Source organism: Chlamydotis macqueenii, chromosome 19, assembly GCF_036417535.1.
Source record: "Chlamydotis macqueenii isolate bChlMac1 chromosome 19, bChlMac1.mat, whole genome shotgun sequence".
Classification (NCBI taxonomy): Eukaryota; Metazoa; Chordata; class Aves; order Otidiformes; family Otididae; genus Chlamydotis; species Chlamydotis macqueenii.
This window is the reverse complement of record NC_141574.1, coordinates 5,661,209-5,683,414: the sequence shown is the minus strand read 5'-3', so window position 1 is coordinate 5,683,414 and position 22,206 is coordinate 5,661,209. Positions and strand designations below refer to the sequence as shown.

Genomic DNA, 22,206 nt, shown 5'->3' with positions numbered 1-22,206 from the left:
TCTTCACTCGTTAAAAACTGTGACTGTTCAGCTACTTACAAACACATCTTTCACCAATATGGGCTTCTATCCAAACACATTCCTCCAACTTACTCCACAGCACGCTGGAAAGAAATGCCGATCAAGCTCCCACTATCGGGAGTCCCCTGCCAAAGCTGGGCTGGAGAGTATCTCTCCTTTTACACGCGGTAGAGGAAGACCAAAAGATTAACTCAAAGTTTTAAGCTCCATGCTGAATGTGCACCTGCCACACAGAAGAACCCAGCCTGGGTTAACAGAAGGACTCGACTACACCATGGATTGCAAAGCAACATGTCTTTGCGTTGTGGAATCTGGCAAGAAGCTTACACATGATTTAAACACTCATTTGACCTTGATTTAAAAATCCAATTCTATCAGCAATAAAAAGCTGCCCAGAAATGTGATGTTAACATAAGAATAAACATGTCAGAGAGTAGTCTTACATAATCAAAGTGGAAAGTATTTCCCCTCAGCCAGGAAATAAAAATGACATCTAGACAAAAAGCCTTTGACTCCACTCTTAAGGCCAGAAGACTATTTCACCACTTCAGGCAAGTGTCAAATGAGGAGTTTTACATTTCACCTGGAAAGCCAAAATGAAGTTTTAATGGGCAAGGGTGTCAGAGACAAGACAAGCTATCACCTTCAGACACGATTTTGGGACTGGTTTCCTAGGCAACTGCTCTGATCATGACTGAAATGGAAGAGGATCTTTGTACCAAAGCAACTACAGACAGAGTCCAAGCATTTGACTTCATTTACCTCCTGTTGTTCTGTCTGGCTGGCTAAGTGCTCAGTGTTCACAAGGTGCTTCTGCAAGGGTTCCTCAGGGATCCCGTTACAGATCAGCTCGCCATCTCTAATTGCTGCAGGCGCAAGTAACGGGGGTGGAAGCCGATATTGGGACTTTATAGCATCAGGAACCTACATTGTAGAGAAAGAAGATCACACATGAGAACAATTACTCAAGAATGACTAGTCAAACAAAGCGCCTAACCAGCACTACGCTTCATGTTTGCTGCTTTCTGACCCAAAGGAACCCTGCAGACAATACATTACAAGTTTCAAGGACTGAGTACTTTAAATTGATGCAGCCAGGCTGAAATTAATAGGTTTTATTCCCTTAGGTTAGGCATGACTTCAGCACAATGTGGTGGCTACAGCGTAAAAGAAGTAATGCAAAAACAGCCAAGTAAGAAGGGAAACCTGTATGGCATTTTTCAGGCATTCTGGCAGCAAATACTCTTTGGGGTTTAACATGGAACAGGCAGCAGCCCCAATTCTGACTGTAGGGCCATGTTCAGGAGGTTTTGTGTTGTACTTTTTATGCTCGTGATAGATTTAAAGGCTTACTTGCAATAGCTGAGCCTTATGGTAGGCAGGAAAAGAGTTTCTTAAATCCTACACGTAGTGAAAAGTGCTGACTTCCCGACCTCTCACCAACACGTTCATTCAGATCCCACCCTCCTCCTCCTGCCAAAAGAGGCTATCCCTACGGGGCATGCTGGTTTCCCTTCCAAACTGGGATACGTACACAGGGAGTTTCACCGACACCTACTTGTTTCCACGTACCTTCAAACCTTTTCTCTTTACTGACTGAAGAACTCTGCGATTCGGAGGATGTTTCTTATGGATTCGGTTTAAGAAATCCACTTTGACAACATGCTGAGATATGGTGTCCTGGAACCGGTCAAATACTCGGCACCGATTACTCAGGGTCAAGTTCTTCTGGTTCAGCTGGGTGATCAGATAATGCCACAGGAGTTAGGGATCTGCAGGTCACTCTAACGTACCCCAAGACTTTCATAACGCCTCGTAGCACTGGCAGTACAGCATTGGCTCAGCTTTAGACTATTTGTTTCCTGCAGCACTAATAATTTCTGTTAAAGGGCACATTGCTGGAGATGAATACAAAAGGATTTAGAGGCCTACTAAGCAGCATCAATGCTCTCAGAAGCAGTCTGTCTGGGCACAAGCTCTTTGTTTCAGCCCCCTGTTTCCTGAGTATTTAAGTCTCAAGTACATTGCTTTTCCACAAATGAGAACTCCCTCTTGGAATGAAAGTTTTTTGGGTTAAGCATGCAAAGAATTACTTCCCCTATTGGTAGCAATGTGCTGCTTTGTACCACAGTTCTGGAAGCTCATCTAGATCTTACGGAGTCCAGTCTGAAAACTAGACAAGCTGTCAGTGAGCCACAATCTGAGCTGTCAGCTCCAGTTACAGGAAGGAGTTCTTCCATCTTTATAGTTTATTGCAGACAGCAGCCTCATATTCCTTTGGAGAGTGCGTTGCTTGCAGCAGGAGCTTTACAAGCGTTACAGGGAGCAATAAGAGCTCAGAAGCTGTTTTACATTTGTTGTACTTTGTCCTTTAATGGACCTGCCAGGTTCCACTCCAGCATCCAGTTACCATACAGCAATCATAGTCCCGCTTACCACCACGTGTTCTATGTGATTTGGGCACATCCATCTACCCAGAGGCATGGCAGTAAGCGGTGGCTCCAGACAATCCATGTGGAACAGGAGTGGGCAATAATCACACTGAATTAGAGGTGCCACTCTGCAACTCCTGCAAAGAGAGAGTTATATCTCATTTTCCATACAGACTATAGGGTATGAACCGAACATACAGCCAAGCACAGTTAAGCACTTTAGCTTATCTTTCCCCCACCAATTCCCCCACACTATGTTACTTGCATCTAAAATTAGGCTTCCGATTTGTAACTTGATCTAATTAGACCCATGCAAGACCCACTCAAGGCAAAAGGACTTGCCCATGCACATGAGGGTTCCTCAGTGCAGAAGAGATCCTCTGGCAGGAAGAGATGCCGTTGCTGCCGGAAAGCTGTAAGCACCTGCCAGAATCACACAAGCAACTTTTCAAGTTGACCTTGTGCATTAGTTCTGAGTTACTTTGTTTAGAGCAAAATTCAGAGATCAAAAGGAAGTATCAGGTTTAGGTTATTGCAATTTTCTTCAGATGAATCTTGTGTGAAGTTGGGACATTTACTTCAATAAGATGTTCTCAAAACAAGTCTCAAACTCCAGAAAACTACTACATCCAACTCCCCAGGCTTTAAAGAAGTCTTCCCCCTATGACAGTCTTCAGCTGTTCTCCACAAAAGCCCACCTGAGTCTCCAGCTCACTTTCAGAAACTCACTCTGACTGAGTTCCTGAAATATAGTTTTTAATTTTCACTGAGATTCTGAATTGGGATTTATCTGTGCGGTTTTTTTGCGCAGTTATAAAAAACTGCAGTATTTTGTATTCATTTTCAGATTTATTATTTCAGCACAATATTCCTATTTGCCTTGGGCTTATATCTCAGTAGATTTCTGTTTCCTAAAGGTCACCTCCTCACATACTTCCTTCATGAACCATAAACAAATATCTCCATTCTCTAAACCACTATCACTTTAGAGTTTTTCTTAGCAGAAAAACACTGAAGACAAGATGGCTCACTCTTCTGGCTACATTTTAAAACCTTTTATAGCCACGCAGGGCTGCAGAAGCCACACCTACACTTGCCACAGTTAAACATCTGTTGTTCAGCAAAAATGATTATTCCCCTGTTTGTTTAGAGGATTGTAAGCAAGTAATGAAAGAGAATGGGAAAGGGAACAGGTAATCTACTATTTTCAGCAAGAACTTTGCTCCTGTGAAGGGTGCAGCTACACTGAACAGCTTCCGTGGAAGAGTCAACTACCTGTTGCACGTGAAGCAGACTTTCACCGGCAAGGGAACCAAACCATTGTGGTCTAACTCGTGTTGTGCTTTCTTGACATTCTTTCCTGTGGTTTCTTCCTTTCTCCTCCTCTTACTAGTACCTGAAAGTAAATTTTAAAAAGGCTTTGGGTTACCCACATGGCAGAGATTTGCTTTCTGATAGATACACATAATCATCTCAGGCAGAGGCAAACAGAAAAGGCAAAAAGAGCTGCTTAAGGAACCCTTTATCAACCACTACATCTAGCCTTAAGTGACAGAGAAGGGCTTTAAAGACAGGTATATTTTATACTTCATCATTTCAGTGACATCCTATACATGAAGTCATTACTTTGTTACTAGATTACCATATTATAAATCAAAATAACATATTTTGACAAATGGGATTTGTTTTTTTCCCAGATCGATCATCTAGACTAAAGTGACAACAGTAAGCCTCTGTCAAAAGCACTGATGGAGGTGTAACACGTAGTAGCAGTGTCCCCACGGCTCACATCTGAAAGAGGCCATCTGCTGTTGGACAGCTGGAAGAGAAACAGGGGTACGTCTGTACCCTCTGCTTTCACCAGTGAGCACTACTGGAGCCACCACTGCCAAGGAGTCAAGGGGGAAAAGAGGCAAGATGGCAGCAGGATGCAACCGTGGACATCTGGGCCAACTCTAGACAAGCCACCGCTCACCTGGAAGTGCTGTGGTGCAGGTCAGTTCATTCGGCAACTGGAACTGCGTTGGGTTCCTCTCCATGGCAGCAGCAATAAGAAGCTCAAAGGGTCGCTTCAGCTGGGGCTGCCCACAGTCCATTTCTGCCATGGCAGAGTCATCATCCACGTCAATTATGTCATCATCGACATCATTCTGTTCTGAGTTGGGGGTCTCCGTGCTGGCATTGGATGTGGGAGTGCCAGGCCGGCTTGCTCTCCTTTCAAAGATCCTGGCATGCGCATTAGCCCTGATGCTGCTGCTAGACCTGTCCAACAGGTCTGCCTCACTGGTGGGGGAGGTGGTCCTTTTCCCAGATTTGTCCACCAATCCATTTACCTGCCCCAGCTCTTTCTTCTGTTCTCGCTTCTACAACGACATGAATAGGCAAGGCTTATCATGGAGGCTGCAAACAAAGCACATCAACCTTGACAAATACGTAGTTGAAGACAAACAGCATCTGAAAAGGCTTAAGCCACTTACTACAACTTCTCCTCTGAAGTCATTAAAGCCTTGACCTGGCAAAACCAATTTGATTGCAGCTAACATTCAGCAAAACAGCTGAAGGAAACCAAGCATGGGGAAGAAAATTAGCATCTCTCTCCTTTCAGGACAGTTGTACTTGAATCCAGATCAGGACATTGTTTCACAGCATCAACTCCCAAATACCTGACAAATCAGACAACTCTGTTTACTTTGCTAGCCGACGCTGAGAAACCCCACAGCAGAGCTTTCATTGTTGATGCAGTCTGTGAACCCTGGCAGTGCATCCAAACCCATCACAGAACGAGGTGGTCAGCTTGAGAACACAAGCACAATAAGCAAACACCACTGTGCCGTCTCTTGATGACAGGAATTTTGAACAAGGCGGGCAGGGAGAACTGCAGCAGAGGAAAACTATACATTGCAATCACTGCGAGATCTATTTTGCAACAGGAGGGGCAACTCCGCACTGCTCTGGTGCCTGACAGCATCACCAGTATGGATGAACCAATCTACTCAACTGACTAAAATGGTCTGTAAAAGGCCAAAGTATTATCAGGCAATTTTTATAATAAAGAAGTTGGGGTGTTTATTTTTTCCCCCCTCTCTTTTTATTTACTGTTTTTTTTTTTTTTTTTAATTTGCGACCTTCATTTTTACTGTTGGCAGATGGCTGAACAGTACCCTGCAAACATAACAAGGCAATTGCTTCAGGAACAAAAGGCTGAGTACACAGTTTTATTCCAATCTGTTCTGGGAGTCACTTCAAGGGGACAATTGCTAGATAGTTTGGTGCAGTTTCTAAACCCTCTGCTACGCAGTCTTACGTAGTCACAGCAGTAAGATGTTTACATTGGGCAAGAGAGCTTCCTGTAGAAAGAGCATCAAGGGAAAAAAAAGCAAGCCACAATCTTGCCCAATCATCTCCTCCCCATCTTGTTCAACAGCCCAGGAAATCATAACTCACTGTGATTTCACCCTCTGCTGATGGGCAACTGCTGTGAAGTCATACTTCTAAAAAACACACATTAACCAGAATCACAGCCCTGATGCCAGAGCTGCATTAACATGATTTCTGTTTTGCCTGTAGACAGCTCACCTCCTCAAGCACGGGAGCCATTCCCTCTGTGCTCAAGCTCTCCCTCCTTTCCAGAAGCAGGTGGAAGGAAAACAGTTTAAAAGGCACAGCTCAACAAGAACATATCAGGCACCTCAGTTTTGGTTCCTAGTAGCAAGGTTAAAAATACCAGGAGGGTCTCATCAAGACTCCTTAGCTTTCTTTAAGCCTGTTCCTAACAAAGCCCTTTCAACCGTGAGCACAAGAGCAGCGCTGGTGGTATATGGTACACACTAAGGGGAGAGGAAGGTATAAAACACAGGGTTCACGTTTCAAACGGACAGTCGGAAGGGCAGGGATCACATCTGTTACGAGAGGCTTTACCTTGCGGCGTACAGTGCAGCGGTGACACATCCACTCCCCCGGAGGCAGCATTTCCTCACTGAGTGGAGGGTTGCTACAAGAGAAACACAAAGCAATGCTTTACTGTTATTTCTGGATCACTCTTCTCACGTACACGCAGTCCAAGACAGGGTAGGTCTGCAGGTTCCGCTTCCAGGCACTTCCTCCTTTTCTTTACGGTGACGCACCCCGGTTTCGCTCCTCCATACATCCACTTAGCAGCACACCTTAGGCGGCTAGTCTTCCGCAGCACCCACCTCATCTCCACCACGCAGCACGCTCCCCAGTTCCAGAAGGCAGTCTTAGAATTGAATAGTAAAGTTAAACGGAAGACTCACTTGTGTCCAACACGTTACCTCCCCCCTAATACCAACGCCTCCTTAAAAAAACGTGATTACTCCACCTAAGAATACACAGATTCCCACGCAGCAAGTACAGTCACAAATCTGTAAGCATTCCCATCCCTTGCATTTGCAGCACGAGTCCAACTGAACACGCTGCCATGAAGTCTACCCACTGCTTCTCATGTACTCCCAGCCCTGGGCCCGCTTACTTAATGGTGGAAGCCACTTTCTATCTTAAGACAACCCAAATACTCTTAAAAGTGTCACCATATACAGCCTGCCTTGGCTGTGAAGCGCAAGATACATCCTACTCATACGGATCTGCACTTACTAGAAAAGCTGTATCACATCGAAATGACATTCTCATTTTCATGCTAGAAATAAACCAAAGGAAACCAGACGAAGGAGTAAGGACTATTTTAAGAAATCCTTTTCCTCAGTTAAAAGCAGAGCAGCCTATGCTAGATGATACACTTTCCTTACAGATCCTACTACTAGCTCAAGCACTTTCCAACACCTCTTTATCATTAGGATTTGTTCTTTCAGCAGACTGCTCACTGCTGCAGGAGAAGCGTACATGCTGTCAGAAAAACAGCCAGTTACCATGCATCGTCGCTTTAAGATACACTTTTAAAAGTTCTGCCTACTGATGCTAGAGAGAGTTGCATAGCAAATCTGCTCTCTTGTGCTGCAAATTCAACTGATGGATGCAGCAAGACCTGGAAGGTCCATTTCCCACTGTCTGGGAAATGGGTTACAAGGGATCCAGCTGGGACTGACCGGTTACAAGGTGATCGGCAGCGCGGCCACGCTAGCAAGGAGCTTACAAGATCAGCCCAAGAAGCCACGCGAGCATGGTCAGCCAGACCGCGGCTCACTTCAGGAGTCTCTAAACTATTTATTGCACCTACGGACAAATATCAAACCAAATCCAAGTTAAGCTTTAAGTCTCCAGCACTGACAAGCCAGAGGATAAGATGCATATGTGTTGGCCAGTAAGAGCTGTGCTTTAAAGCAAAGGGAGAGGCTGTCTTCAAAAAATCTTGCTCCTAGCACAGGGAAATGGCACAGAATCCCAGCCCAGGCTCCCAAGCTTGAGTTGTAAAAACAAACACGCTTCCTTTGTTTAAACAGAGTCCCGGCGAGCCTTGCCCCGAGCACGCCAGTGTGCTGACGGAAAGCCTCCGCAGGTACCGCAGCCATCCAGGGTCACACTCAGTCTTGCAACACTGTGCCTGGAAGACTGAAGGAAGAACACAGCAAGAACCAAACTGGTAATAACCTCAGCATTTCTGGTGTCAGACTCCAGGGAATTCAGTAGAGCCAACACATCTGGCAGCCATTTTGAGGAGGAGTGCAGTGTTTCAGTGGCCTCCGTGTTCCAGGCGCTCCAGAAATTTCAGCGCTCTGCATACATGCACAAACATACCTGCAGCTTATGTTTCTAATTTCCTGGAGGACTTGGATCAACAAGAGATCAGGCTCTAGATGAGAGCACCAAAGCCTCAAGTACTGTCTGCTTTACATGAAGCCTCAAATATTTGGCTGAAGGAGTAACTCTCCCCTGCCCCAAACTAATCCTTTGCTAATAGAAGCGGGGAAGGGAGGTGGAAGGAGGAGAGTAACAAATGATCCCTGTGTGCCTGCTGCAGCGTAAATCCATTCTGAGTCCCGAGGTGGATCCTGCAACAGCTCAGGTTTTACTCCCGCTGGAAACCGAGCTCTTAGATCTGCAGCTACAGCGAGTATGAATTCATCTGGCCCATTCCCCCCTCCCCTCCCAGCACCCCAGGGGAAAAAAACCTACAGACTTTGATTTGTTCATAGTGAATTTTAGCCCTCTGAAGCTACCGACGAACGTGCCTGAACTGCTGGAAACACGTCCGCCCCATTCCAACGCACGCGCGGCGTGCCAGGGATCCACGCGCTGCCAGACGCCTCTGGTTATTTGTTTTAACTGTTACCTCAATCTTACGCATTTTACAACGAAACAATTAATACCACGCTGAATCTTGAGAGGCACCTAGAAGAGTTAGAACAGGTTTCTTCTTAAGCGTGTACGTTACTGTCTCATTTGTTATGTTTGAATTATCTGCTCAACGAGCATGAGATCCCACATACACAGTGCTCTTAAATGACAGCTTAGAGAAGCATTTTAATGAATGCTGCTACCCAAAGGCCTGTGGAAGAAGGGGGAAAGATTAGTTTCAGACCAGCAGCAGGGTTTTAGCTCTCAGACTAGCCTCCTGAGTTTTTTTTGCTCACTGTCAGAGCCTAACTGCTATAGCAAGTGTATTAAAAGACAGATTCCGCTTCTCCTGGTTAATGAACTGTATATCAAGGCAGCTCGCTGCGCTAACAAAGACTGATGAATGCTGCTCCTGCACTGCTGGCCTCTCTGCTAGCAGAGAGCGTTTCCTGGGTCTTAGAAAAAAGCCAGGGAAGCACTAAAGAATGCCGTTTTAATTGACTAGTTACGACCACATTCTTCAATTTTTTACTGTAAGTATAAAAGATACTGATTTTTAAATCCGAACAAGACACTTGATCTTCATAACGGAGGTAAGAATTAGCACTTTGGCAGGAGGACCATGGCCACTTTTCCCCTATCTTTCACTGCTTCATTAGCATGCAGATCTCCAGCCATTGGTGTCTGCTGCCAACAGGACCTGGAATTGTACAGCACCAACTTTATCTTCAGTTACAACACATCTCCTTTCAGCTACACACCAATTCATTGTACTATTCTGTACAATTTTGCTGAACCTTCATTTCGGAAAGTTTCCCCCTCTGTCATCACAGGCAAGAGCGGCGGCCAGCGCTGTTTTACCTGGTGTGACCCAAATCAAATCTGCTCAGCAGAGCACAGGCATTTCTGAATTTAAGGGAAAGACAGGTCCGAAAAAGTGAGTCTGACTTTCAGGGTTAGTATCTATACAAACACCTGGAAAACCAACTTAAACATCTCTTAATTTTCAGAGGCTTTGTATATCACTGCCTATTCAAAAGGCACTACACCGGTACGGAGTCACTTGCCATAACACTACTCTCATGGCTTTTTCTGAAAAAGTTAAGTCGCATCTCCCCAAATTCATACCAGATTCGTGCTGTCAAGACTTGCTCTTGTAACTTTTAGACTAGCTCCCATGGTCAGAACATTATGCAAAGCCCCCCTTAAATAAAATTTAAACGGCTATGATGAAAGTAAAAAAAAAAAATATCTTGAGTCATCCATATATTAGGAGTTTTTATCAAGCAAACAATAGTATGAAACCATTAGCTTTTCAATTTCACACTCTGGAGCTCTCATACATCAGATGCCAGTTGTTACTCTAAATCCCATAATTACTCTTCACTTTGCTGACCTCAATAAATAAGTAAACAAACGCTCAAAGGAATGGCACCTTCTTCAACACCAACTGGGCCATAGCTCTCAAAGGAACCAGTTATAAGCAAACCTGAAGTTATTTACACACGGCATTCCTGGCGGCCACCTTGCGTCAGAGACACGTTGACGCTACTGAGAGCACGCTCTGGACACACCACGCTACAGCCAGCTACCAGGCCAGGCTAACAGCGGCAAGAAAACAAACCAGTGTTTGGTGAAGCTTTCTTGGATAGCTTGTTTTTTGATGTCAGTTGTTTTCAAGAACTGGACTTAGATGATTTACTCTGTGCAGGGGAAACCAGTAACCCCAAGAAAAAAAAATGTAGGCAAGAACATTTTTCCTTCTCAGAAATCTTCTTAGTAACTTACCAAGACCCAGTGACTGGCTTCTAATGAAGGATGCTGGTTACGTGTGCCAGTCAGATAAAGGAAGAAGGCTTTCAGCTCTTCTGGGACTCCTATTTATCCCAGTGATGGATAGAGCTACAGCTGTTCTACCAGCTTCATAAAGAACAAGGCTCCTTGGCTTCCTGCAGCAGGGCCTCAATGGCAGCCGTAACTAAAACAAGCCAGGAAACCGACCTCGCTGTCAGCGCATCACAAGTGCTCCATTGAGAAACACTGAAAGTTGCATCATTTACAAATGCAGGTCTTTAAAACAGTTTTACTGCGCCCAAGGTACACGCTTCTGTTGACAGCTGCTCCAAAACCCTGCAGGAGGAGGACACCTGGAACCCGGTGCTGGGAGCCTCTACCTTATACATAATAAAAATCTACAAAACAAGCAAACAGCTGCAGCCTGTTTTGAGTTGCTCTCCGTTGCAACTCTTAGATCAAAGATGAGTTTTTCTTTTCTATTTTTTGAAGACAGAAGTCAGACTCCATTACCTGAAAGATGGCTATCAGGAATGCTGTCAGTTCTCTCCTCTACTCTGGTAGTGTTAGGATTATTCCTCAGCACAAACTACTCAGTGAAGGTCTGCAAGTTCTTCAAACTCCATCTGCTTTTTAATATGGATCAAGTTGTGACACTCAGGAGTAGAAGAAAATCCTCCTCATGAAGCCAAATCTCTCTCAAGCGCCAAAGCAGAGATCACTCAACTACAGATAAGCCAGGCACAACATGATGACATTAAAACTAGCAGACTAACTTTTTGGCCTCAATTAGGCTCACATATTTTGTGTGTTATGTGTACCCGAAGCCAGCAGTGCAATTCATACTAACTACAGAGCATCAGCCACTACACTTTTATCCGTGGCCCAACTCCTCCTGAGGGAACTAGTGGAAAAAAAAAAAAAACAAAAAACAAACTTGATAGCAGCCAGCATAACTTGGTTTGCATTGAAGGGAAAGTCTTGGGCATGCAAACAAAAAGTTCTAAATTAGTAACACCCAGCAAGGAGACCTGGACACGACTGGTCAGGTCAGTACACTTATTTTGGCTGTCACTAGGCAAGGAAGGCAACAGAAATGACCGTTTCACAGGTCACCAATTATCCCATCATCTGGAACACTGCATCTGCTTAGCATGCATCTTTCCAACAGCACGGCCAGAGTTCGAAATAAGGGTTCAGCAGACAGAGAACAGAAGCAGGACTCAAACATCATTATATGGCCAGACAGAGAGAAATAAGACACATGCAAGGAAAGATAAAGGTACACTAGCATAATCTGTCCACGCGCCAGTAGAAGAGCAGAGGAAGACTCAAACCCATACGAGTTTAAGTAGCAACGTGGCCAGGTACGCTACACTTCAAAATTTCCTTCACTGTGTGCTTCAACAACCAGTGTTCAACACCGCAAGGGCAGAATATGTGTACTACTGCGCTCCTAAGAACCAGGCACCATTTCACAAGCCAAAGCCCTGGTGTATTGTGAATTTGAGTATTTTGTGAATTGTGAAGCCAGTGAAGTTATTTACTTGTACCCTTTCTCAAACCGCTCCTGCTAGTCTCATCCTGGGAAGACAGAGCTAAGTACAACCTCATGGAAGCAGGCCTTAGCTACCTTACCTGCCTTCCCTTCCTACCGTCACCAGGGATCCAGCCTCCTCCTCGTGCACTCGTGCACAGGCAATCCTGAGACTCACGGGGAATCAGAAAAGTTTCCTTCAACGTGCTGAAGTAGAACTTTTTTTCTCAGAACTGACAAGCAGGAGAGTCCAATAAACTGGATAAGCTGCATGTAAACAAGTGATCACCTGATGTAATTAGTTACTTCTGTTTATAGAAAGAACCTGGCCCACAGAGACCATTCCCTAGACAACCCATTAGTTATTACCCTCAATTACAGCTGACAAAAAAATTAAAGTATTTTTTAAAGATATTAAATTTCCACACATATATAAAAAACAAGTGTGCAACTATACAAATAAATAAATATGCATTAAAAAAATTATAATACCACCTGTACCGCACTGAGGTCTTTTACTTTGTCATGGAAAACAACAGGAAGACTTGTTGACTTTGGAAAATTCAGATCCAGAAATTCAGGCATTGTGTGTATCCTCACTCCTGTTTCTTTCCCATGCATCACTCATGCCTGTACTGCAGCCAACAGTAACAATAGCCTGAGCTCAATGAATCCAGGTTCATTAAGTGTTCGGATCTTTATAGCACCGTCTTCTTAACAGATTAGAAGTCATCTTCTCAAAGCAGGATGACACAGGGCAGCATCAGGGAAAAGAAAGAGGGCTGAGGAACAACACAGCTCTAGTGAGAATAACTTCTGCCAATTTCATCTTTAAAGAACAATAAATGAAGAGACATCTCTGGTGGGGAAAAAAAAAATAATGAAAACATAGGTCTGAGAGGTTTCTGAGAAATGAACGCATTCAGCCCTAGCTATACTGAATGTGTTCAAAGGAGACAGGGGTGAAAGGACAGAAGCAATAAGGTGGAAAAAAGGAAAGCAGCACATCAGAAGAGGATGAAGGACAGACCCATAAAAGCAAAAGTGTGAATTTGTCTTCACACAGGCACAAGTGAAGTATAATTCTGACACCTACACGTGGACTAGGCTTTCCCAAGAACACTGGGGAGGAGAGGGAAAAGAGCAGCAATAGAGATATCTATCAAAAAAAAAACCAACAAAACCACACCACCAAAAAGCCCTTAAAGCAGGGTATACATTCTTTTCTGCCTTTTCCCATCACCTTCCTATCCTGCTCCTCTTGCTATTCGAGATGGAGACGCTGGGAAGTTCGTGCGGTGCCTTGCCCAAAGTCAGAGGCTGTACAGGCAGGTGTTTCACACCAATCACCGGCGCTTGCCAGAAATTCAGCATGGGGTTTTCAGCCTGCTAAATTGCATCCTCAGGCCACTGCTTTCTGCAGGGTTCAAAGTTGGTAATCTCCAGCTCCATCTAGTTTACTTCAAGTGACTCGTGCAGAGCAGACGTCAGCAGAAATAGGTTAGAGCTGGGTTCAGGCGCTAGATTTCCCCCAGCTGGCTGAGATGCTCTCCCCTTTTTGTACTCAAGATCTGATACATCAACTGGAAGAATGATTTATAGATTTTATTTTTCTTCTTCATTTTTGGCTATAGGGAGCATTTACTCCATACCCTAAAAAGGTATGTAATTGCATTACAACTGGTATCTGTCAACCCCCTTACTAAAGGGAAGGTACAACACTATTTTTACTCAGCTTAGAGTTACTGGATACTGCAGCATTCCTTCGAGGAAGCTGGGCAGACATCTAGCGAGCGCTGGAGCTGGAGGCCGCATAAATCGACTGCTGTAAGAAGAAAAAGCCAGCTCTGACAAGCTGACTGTGTCACAAAATCACAAGTTCAGCCAGTAACCTGACGTGGCAAGACGCTTTTTGCTTACACTCACTACTTTCAAATCCAGAACTCCATACCCCTGTGACAAAGCCATATTATACTCTCAGACACATTAGCATTTTCACAGGTCCAAGCTTATTTCCTGACTGGTTAAAAACAAACAGGTACATCCTTCTCACATGTGATTTAGATTGCAACAGGCAGCACTCCCTAAATATTCAGACTTTGTAACACTTGCTTTCAGGAAGATACACCTCTTTCCTACTCTGGAAGTAACTGCTCCCTTTCTTCACAGCAGATTCCTGCTATTTGCTACGGACTTCAGGATTAATAAGGACTCCAGAGCACAGGAAGAACTCAAGAACCTGACACGTACCGGTGAGTCAGTCGAGCAACAAAAACAGTTTAACATCTACTTGTGGGGGTCAATAAACAGAAGAATTTACGTCAGTGCCTTTACTATGTAGAAAACCTGTTTCAGTGTTGATGCTACAACTGAAATCTCAAATTGACTCAGTCTGTCCTACACAGGGAGACAGCCAGGAGCCCTGCTGTCCATGCAAGTGTTCTTCACACCATCAGAGCAGCACCTATAACCCAAGCCACAAACATCAGTTTCAGGGGGGGAAGAAAAAAAAAAAAAAAAAAAAAGCATGTTTGGTCCTGACTCTTAACACAAATACACAATTCTGTAGCTGAGGACAGTGTGGGGGCACTCCCCATGCCAGATGTCCTTTGCACTCGCTGTAAGAGAAGCACAGCAGGATGTAGACACGCTAATCATGACTGCTTCCCATTTACTACCCCCACCTAAAGCAACACTGAGAAACGCGAGAGAGAGGGGAGAATTACGAGAGTGTTATACGATTTTAGTGTCATAAACACAGTAGTCCTCCCATTCCCAACCATAAGATCTGCAGGCAGCTGTACAATCTTAACAGCACAAAGCTTGTATGTGATAAAAAGACACAAGGCAAGCTAAATGAAGGTGAATATATTTACAAGATAGTGCTAAGATCTCCATAACAAACAGTCATTAGCAGATTAGTGTTATGAATCTAATCCAATTAAGAATTTCCTTTGCAAATGCCTGAAGGAGCTAGAATTCCTCTGGGAAGACCTTTCCACATTTTGAAAGGCTCCCGTGAGTCATGCCTGCAGGTCTAACGCACCAGGAAAGACCAGCTCCGGAGCAGCAGGAACAAAGCCCTGAACCCCACCTCGAAGCGAGCCACTGTGTCTGACTAAGTCAACTCAAAAATGGACCTCACAGCAGCGCAAAAAAAAAAAAAAAAAAAAGACTTCTCAGTTCCACAAGTCCCAGTTAACATAAAACTGGCACTTTCCCAAGCAAAGGGACAAAACAGCAGAGAAGTTTCCTTATTAACAGTCTCGTATTGTGCCCCTTTAAATAGCTTCAGATCGTTACAGATGTTGGACATAATGCTAGTCCATGCTGCAGCCACATCTGAAGATAAAGACCAAGTCAAGCAGTTAAATGTTGACTTTGCTAGAATCCTAATGCCTGGCTCCTACCGCTTTACGTCGATGTTGAGAACAGCAGCAGCGATCCACTGCTTGATCTGAATGCCCAATTCTTGCCCACACTGCAAAATCTGCTCACGCTCAGTTTCACAGAGCAACATACACACGCACACACAGGTGGGAATCGTGGTTTGTAAGTCCCAAAATTAGATTAGTTCATCAAATTCTTACTGTGAATGGTTTTCTGGTGCCCCCAGTTTAAGTTTGTAGATTTAGGCTGACCTTATCTGCCTTTGCATCAAGAGATTTAGGACAAAATAAGGAGAGCGAGAGATCTCACTGGTACAACTCTGCTGAACAGAGCTGCCAAGACTGATCATGTTACCAAATCTGCAGGCACATGCGCAGTGACCCTCCACACCGAGGAACCAAGCCAGTGCAATTGCTTCCTTCTGGTTGAAGATCTAGACTACGCCGGCCCCAGCGCTACCAAAATATCAGATCTGAAGATACATAAAAATAAAAGTTGTTGCTTTTTAAAAAAAGTATATGGTTTTAGCAAACTATCAGTTAAGATAGACACATTCAAATTCATGTTTGGAACAGAACAGCTTACTCCCTGATCTTCAAAATGCAATTACATGAGCACTAAAGTACATTTTTGCCAGTCATTTAATGAAAAAAAAAACAAAACCAAAAACCTACTAAAACAGAAAGCCTCAAAATAAAAACTTTCTGCAGTTAAACGACAAGGTTTTTTTAAGCTGCTGCAAGAGTCACACCAACACATGCAGTTCAACGTACTGAAACCCTGCTCCTCTGGGGTTCACTGTTAGGCCTGAAGTTAGCCTCTCCGGCACCTTTCCCGCCATCCCAATACTCCCTGCAGCAGCAGATGCTTCAGACCATTCAAAGTTTCACCTGAAACCCCCGAGGCAGCCGAACGTGCCCATTAAGGGCAGGATTAACTAAGACAATAGACTAGCTGATGTTTCCCTCCCCTCACCCTGAATGGATATTTATGTAAAAACTCCAAAGCTAGACCAAATGCCAAGATAAAGCAGGACATTTTAGACCTGAATAAGGTGGGGAAAAAGTTATTGATGTCCTACCAGTCAAAGACAACTTTTTTCCACTCTTTGTGCAAAGCACTAAACCGACATGACTCATAGAAACTATGCAAAACTGGGGCTAGTTCAGCTTCATCTACTTCTCTCTGCAGCTCTGTTACTCCAGTTCTTCGACAACAGCGCTTCGGCGAAGACTGCCAAATCAGAGAGGAAATGGAGCAAAACGCTCCAAATATAAACACGAAGAGCAAGCGTTGCAAAAAGTTTGACGGAGCTACCAGGCCCCGGTATGGATGCAGCGTGGCTCTCCCACCACAGCCGCAGGATGATGCGGTGGCTAAGGGAAACCTTTTTGCTGGGCAGTGCCACAGAACTGGTCTTGTCTGTTTACGGTAACGGGCAGCTGGTCAGCTTTAGGCAACTCAGGTCACTTTGTCATGCTAGCAGTGCTTCACAGCCAGCAGCATGGGATTTCTAAGAGGGACTTGAACAGCAGCATTCAGTGAGCTTAGTGATTCTGGGCTCCTCCATCCAACCAGAAAGTCGGTCAGAGACTCTTTAAAAAACAAAAAAAAACCAACCAAACCCCAACACCAAACCCAGAAAAAAAAAAAAAAAAAAACCAAACTGTTCTGTGTTAGTTCTCCCTCCTGTTGTCACTCCCCTCCCCCAGCTTGTTAACTAAACTTTTCCTCTCCCAGGAATCTTTCTAATCCTCCAGCGAAGCCGTAATGAATTTGCAACATCAGTCACTTTGCACACCGACTTCAGTTGGAATCCAGTTTACCAGGAGCTCAAGAAAATAAAGGGAATTCTAACAATCACATAGCCAGGAGGATATAAATGGGGAAGAATCACAGAAGTACTGGAAAACTGTTTTTCAATCATGTAAAGGAGCGTACACCATTCTCACGAAGCTGGGTTAAGGCAGAACATCAGAATGAAAACACACGCTGCACCATTACCCAAAGCAGCAGGTCATGGGCAAATGGCACAACCGAATCCAGACTTCTGCGATAAAAAGCCTAGGTCTGTTTTCAAGAAATACTACGGACAGAAAAAAAACCTCTCTGTAAAGTCAAAGACGGTCACCTGACTGTGACATTACTTAGTTTCAACATACTTGGATTATCTGGAAGGGAATTTACACTTGCCTGTACCCCTCTCACCAAGCCAGTTTATCTGCAGCCAGGCTGGTAATCCTCCCGGTCCACGGACGCTTCCAGTACCTGCAGGAGTTCTACGCTGAACTAGCGATTCCAAAACGGAATTGTGAGAAGAGCTGACACCCTGACAGATGAATTGGGAAGCCACTTCCACCCACATTAATTCAGGAGAGCAGTCATTCCCACAGCATATCAACAAAACTCGTTATTTACCATCAGAGACGTGTAACACTACCAAACTCGGAAAGTCTGGGGGGTTTTGGCCAAGCGCCTTCTGTTTTCTGCAGAAGACAACAGGTTTAGGTACCAAACTGAAGTTAAAGCAAACTGCTGAACTTTGAGAACCGCACACTTACCTAATGAAGCCAACTTGCTCGCTACAGGTTTAAACAACACCGTACAGAAGAGCCTTCTCTCCACAGGAAGGAACAAAACTAGCTGATGGGCCACTGAGCTAAGTTAAGTCCTGGGTTTCGTCTCCAGCCCACTGCGTGACTTGGGCTGATCACACCCTTGTCATTCATTTTCTTTTACAATATGGCCTCTCCTATACAGCTTTAATAACTGATTACAAACTCTACACAAATTCAGAGCTGTTCTTCTCTCTCTTTTTTTTTTTTTTTTGCTACATTGATAACAAATTCAACCTGATACTAAATCTTACACTAAATATTTAGAGAACAGGTAAGCTGTCAACACAATTCAGCCAGTATGCCCCAACTGCTATTCAAACGCCTTAAAACAAGCATTGCATCACTGCTGCTATACTTGAAATAAAAAAAGGAGGCAGAAAGGAAGTTGCAAGTGCTGCCTTCATGCCTAAGTTTATATCCAGAACAGAAGTTTACTTTAAGCAAGATGTAGGAGGTAAAGGGAAGAAAACACAAAAACAAAACCTGAGCATCCCTTCGAACCTGAGCAACCTGGTTCACTTGAAGGCCTTGGCCGAGCGACGCACAGGGGTCCAGGAGCAGGGAGGCAGAAGCGAGCCCAGGCCAGAGGCCTTTACGCAAAGCCTAGCCAGCAGCACGCAGCTGGCCCGCTGCGCCACTCCAGACCGCGCCACCTCCCGCAGCAGGCTGTGGGCTACTGTCAAAATGACCGCCTGAAAGATACCCCAGGAAAGGCAACCAGTACAGTGAGAAAGCGTAATCAGAACTGCCCCTTCCATTTTTGATTGGAAGGGTGACTAGTTTGCCAAAGATACATTTTTTTAAAAATAATTATAAAGCAATTAACTCAAGTACAGCCAAAGCTTTACAGATATCTGATCTACATGACTGTTTCCCACTCACTAACTACGAGAAACTTGCCAAATTAAGCCAGGAAATTTAGCCAGATTTAGCTATGCGCAAAGTGGTCTCATTTATGGCCAGGTTTAACTAGGATTCAGAGTCAACCAGGACCCTCTGCAGCATTAAAACTAAGTTTTAATTAAGTTTTAGCCATCGCTCCAGCCTCAGTAAGAGAAAGCTCAGGATGAGTTTGGCAGCATCTGAAAGCAAACACCGAGTTTTAAGCAACTACGCCCAAGAGAAGAAAAAAAATCCTTAAATTAAAGCTCACCAAAAGGCTGGATTAAAAAAAAATAATAATAATTAGCATCCTCCTAGTAAATATTAAGAGGATCTGCACCACCACCAGTAGCACTTCCTCAGGGTAGGAGGGATGATGTCATGGCTGCACGTTACAGCACTGTCGGGTTTGTCTGGCTATATGCTGCTAACGGGACACTCCCTACAGAACCGCGACCGCACGGTCAGTTTTCCCGGTATCAGCAATCAGTTTAATAAGTGTTCAGCGCTCTGCAATTAGCATATAAACACAGTATAGCCACTAAGTAAAAAGAAAAAAAAAAGAAAAAGAAAAAAAAAACCAACAAAAAAAAAAAGCAAAGAGGAGACAGCTGTAACAGGGTGGCAAACAAAGCTCCAAAGCATGAAAGAGAGAAAGGAATGTGGTTAAAAAATCTCCCCTAAGGAAGAATACTCTGTACACCCGAGCTCCAGCTGTTTGACTTGCCCCGCTCCCTCCTCCACTCCATTATCCACTCTGGCTGCGCTAATTTAACACAAACCACCCGCCTGCGTCAACTGTGGAAGGGGAGATTTGGGTAAGGCAGCCTCGGATGCGCCTGGGCTCCCGTTTGCAGAAAGGAAAAAAACTTTGGGGTGGAAAGTTCAGGTGCCTTTGGCGGGCTGCTTTGTGCTGAGAGCTTAGGAAGCTGCGAGGGAAGGCAACGAGAGTCCTTCTCTGCTGCAGCCTCCACCGACTGGAGCTTTGCCACTGCCTCCACACGCACCTCGACTCCCACACAGCACCCAGATTTGCATGCAGAAAGATCTGCCTTCATCAACAAAGCCACGCAACTCCCAGCAAATCGACCCCACTGCCCCCAGTGCACGGCAGTCACTCCCACGGATGAGACAAGCAGGTCTGAAGAGTCAGGAGGAAGGGAAAAAAGGAGGGAAAGGAAGAAACCCGGCCAATTTTAAAGTCTGGAGGCCTGGATTTCCACAGGGAAGGTATTTCCACGTTTGAGATACTGGGGGAGAGCTGCGAGGGTTTGGAAGTCATATATGCAGCCAAAATGGCGCTGAGAATAAAAATATAATTTAAAGGAAGGTCGCCATATTGTAAACAGTGAGGCAGGGAGACACAGAGACAGCAACCTCCATTATTCCCAGCAGCTGCAGCAGCACGGAAGCGCTGGGAACGTCAGGCCTGGCACGGAGACGGCGCAGCCGCTTCCCCCCCTCCGGCCAGGACCCTCCGGATCCCCCACGCCCCCTCCCCCGCGCCAAGCAACGCACCCTTAGAGAGGGGTGAGGAGGGGAAGTTATCCGCTCGGGGGGCGGTGGAGGGTGGAAGGCCAGGCAGGGGCAGCACCGAAGCAGCCAGGCCGCGCAGCCAGCGGCCTCGCTCCTCCTCCTCTCGGCCGCTGCTCAGCACAAAAAGAAAGGAAAGAAAGGTGGTGGACTCCCACCCCCCCAGAGGAAACAGAGAGTGGGGCTTTTCACCTCGGCTGCTGTGGATTAGGCTTGGGGAGGAAGGACTCGAGTACGGTCTGCACCTCCTTTTTGTTCCTGCCTGCTACACCCGGCCTCGTGAACCCCCTCTCCCCAGGCAAGGCAGGGACCTAACGGAAAGCGGGAGCCGTTGGAGGGAAGGTGCTGCCTGGGCCGGGACTGCCAGATCCGGAGGGAGATAGCGCCGAGCCTTACCAGCACTGGAGGTGGAAAGCAGCGGGGCAGTGATCGCAGCACAGCAGATCCCCTCCTTCCTTGCAGCTATCGCAGCTATCGTGGTTAGTGGCCCTGCCACTTCGCCTGGGCTCCTTCTCGGGCCTCCTGCTCTTCTTTTCCCCATCTTCGCTCTTGGGGGGAGCCAGGAGGGCTTGGATTTGCTGCACACCGACGGACAGACAGACAGAGAGGGCTCTGAGGGGCTGGGACGGACCCTGACCCCAAGCGCCCTTCTCCCAACCGTCTGCCCCCGGGCCCACCGAGGGTTAGGGGGGGTTGGGGACACGCAGGGCCTCGGCCAGGCCCGCCCCGCCCGCCGGCCCCGTGTCCGGGAGGGCCTCTCCCGGGGATTGGGCGAGCCGCCTCCGTCCCTCCGCGCTTCCTTGTAAGGCCACGGGGCTCCGGGGGAGTAAGAGGGGGGGTGGGGGGGTCCCTCGCCATTTTGCAGCCCCGCGGCCTCCCCGGCTGGGCCTTCCCCCCTTCCCCCTCCGCGTCCCGGGCCTCACCTCCATGAGCCCCCCGGAGGTGTCCAGGTCGTAGACGATCGTCTTGGTCTCCATCTTCTCCCACATTCATCCAGCCCGGGAGCGGCCCCGAGAGCCCCCCCCCGGCGAGAGGGAGCGAAGTGAAAGGGGGGGGGGCGAAAGGAGGGGGGGGGGGGGGAAAGGCGGCCCCTCAGCGGCGGCGGCGGCTCCGCGTCGAGGGGGCGGGCGGGCGGCGGGGCCTATCCAACGGGCCGCTGCGGTTTGCCCGTCGTCGTCCTCCTCCTCCTCCAGCCGAGCCCGGGGGCGGCTGCGGGGGACCCCGCGCCCGCTGCCATGCCGCGCAAAGGGGGAGGGAGGGAGGGAGGGAGGGGAGGGGGCGGCGCGGCCCCGCCGCCGCTCACGCACGCCGCACGCACCACACACAGGCGGCGCCGACGCTCAGGGCCCCGCAGCCGCCGCCGCCGCCGCCGCCGCGCCGCCCGCGCATGCGCACACGGCTCCCCGCTCCGCCCTAGCGCGGCCAGCGACAGCGGACTCACACGCCGCTGCTGCGCAGGCGCGACGCCGGCGCCAGCACCGTCCTCCCCCTCGCCCTCGTCTCGCTCCGCCCCTTTCTCGCGCAGGCGCGGGAGGGGCGGGGTGAAGGAGGGCGGCGCGCGCAGGCGCGTGGCCGCCGTCACGTTCCGGAACGGAACGATGGCGGGGGGGGGGGGGGGGCGCAGAAAGGGGGAGGGGGGGAAGAGCGGCCGTGGGTGACGTCACGACGCGGGGCGGGGCGGCGTGGCCCGCCCGCCGGCAGGGGGCGCAGGGCGAGCAGGCGCGGAACCCTGCGTGTGACGTCATCTCGG

At 47.0% G+C, this 22,206-nt stretch overlaps 1 protein-coding gene across 4 annotated transcripts in view; it reads right to left on the bottom strand.

Moving 5' to 3' along the window:
* Positions 1–21,795, bottom strand: part of PHF12 (PHD finger protein 12) — a 32,880-nt gene extending 11,085 nt beyond the window's left edge. For 2 of the 4 annotated variants that reach the window (XM_086762936.1, XM_086762937.1), the window contains exons 1-8: positions 21,380–21,795; positions 20,853–21,034; positions 6,372–6,444; positions 4,429–4,816; positions 3,729–3,849; positions 2,458–2,590; positions 1,594–1,758; positions 784–945 (exon numbers count right to left, since the gene is read on the bottom strand). In XM_086762936.1, the coding sequence (XP_086619062.1) occupies positions 784–945; positions 1,594–1,758; positions 2,458–2,590; positions 3,729–3,849; positions 4,429–4,816; positions 6,372–6,444; positions 20,853–21,034; positions 21,380–21,445 (1,290 nt within the window). In that variant the 5' untranslated portion in view covers positions 21,446–21,795. Of the gene's footprint in view, positions 1–783; positions 946–1,593; positions 1,759–2,457; positions 2,591–3,728; positions 3,850–4,428; positions 4,817–6,371; positions 6,445–12,528; positions 12,893–20,852; positions 21,035–21,379 lie in introns of those variants that run through there. The other 2 variants (XM_086762939.1, XM_086762938.1) reach the window with 2 other exon arrangements.
* Positions 21,796–22,206: the final 411 nt, after the last annotated feature.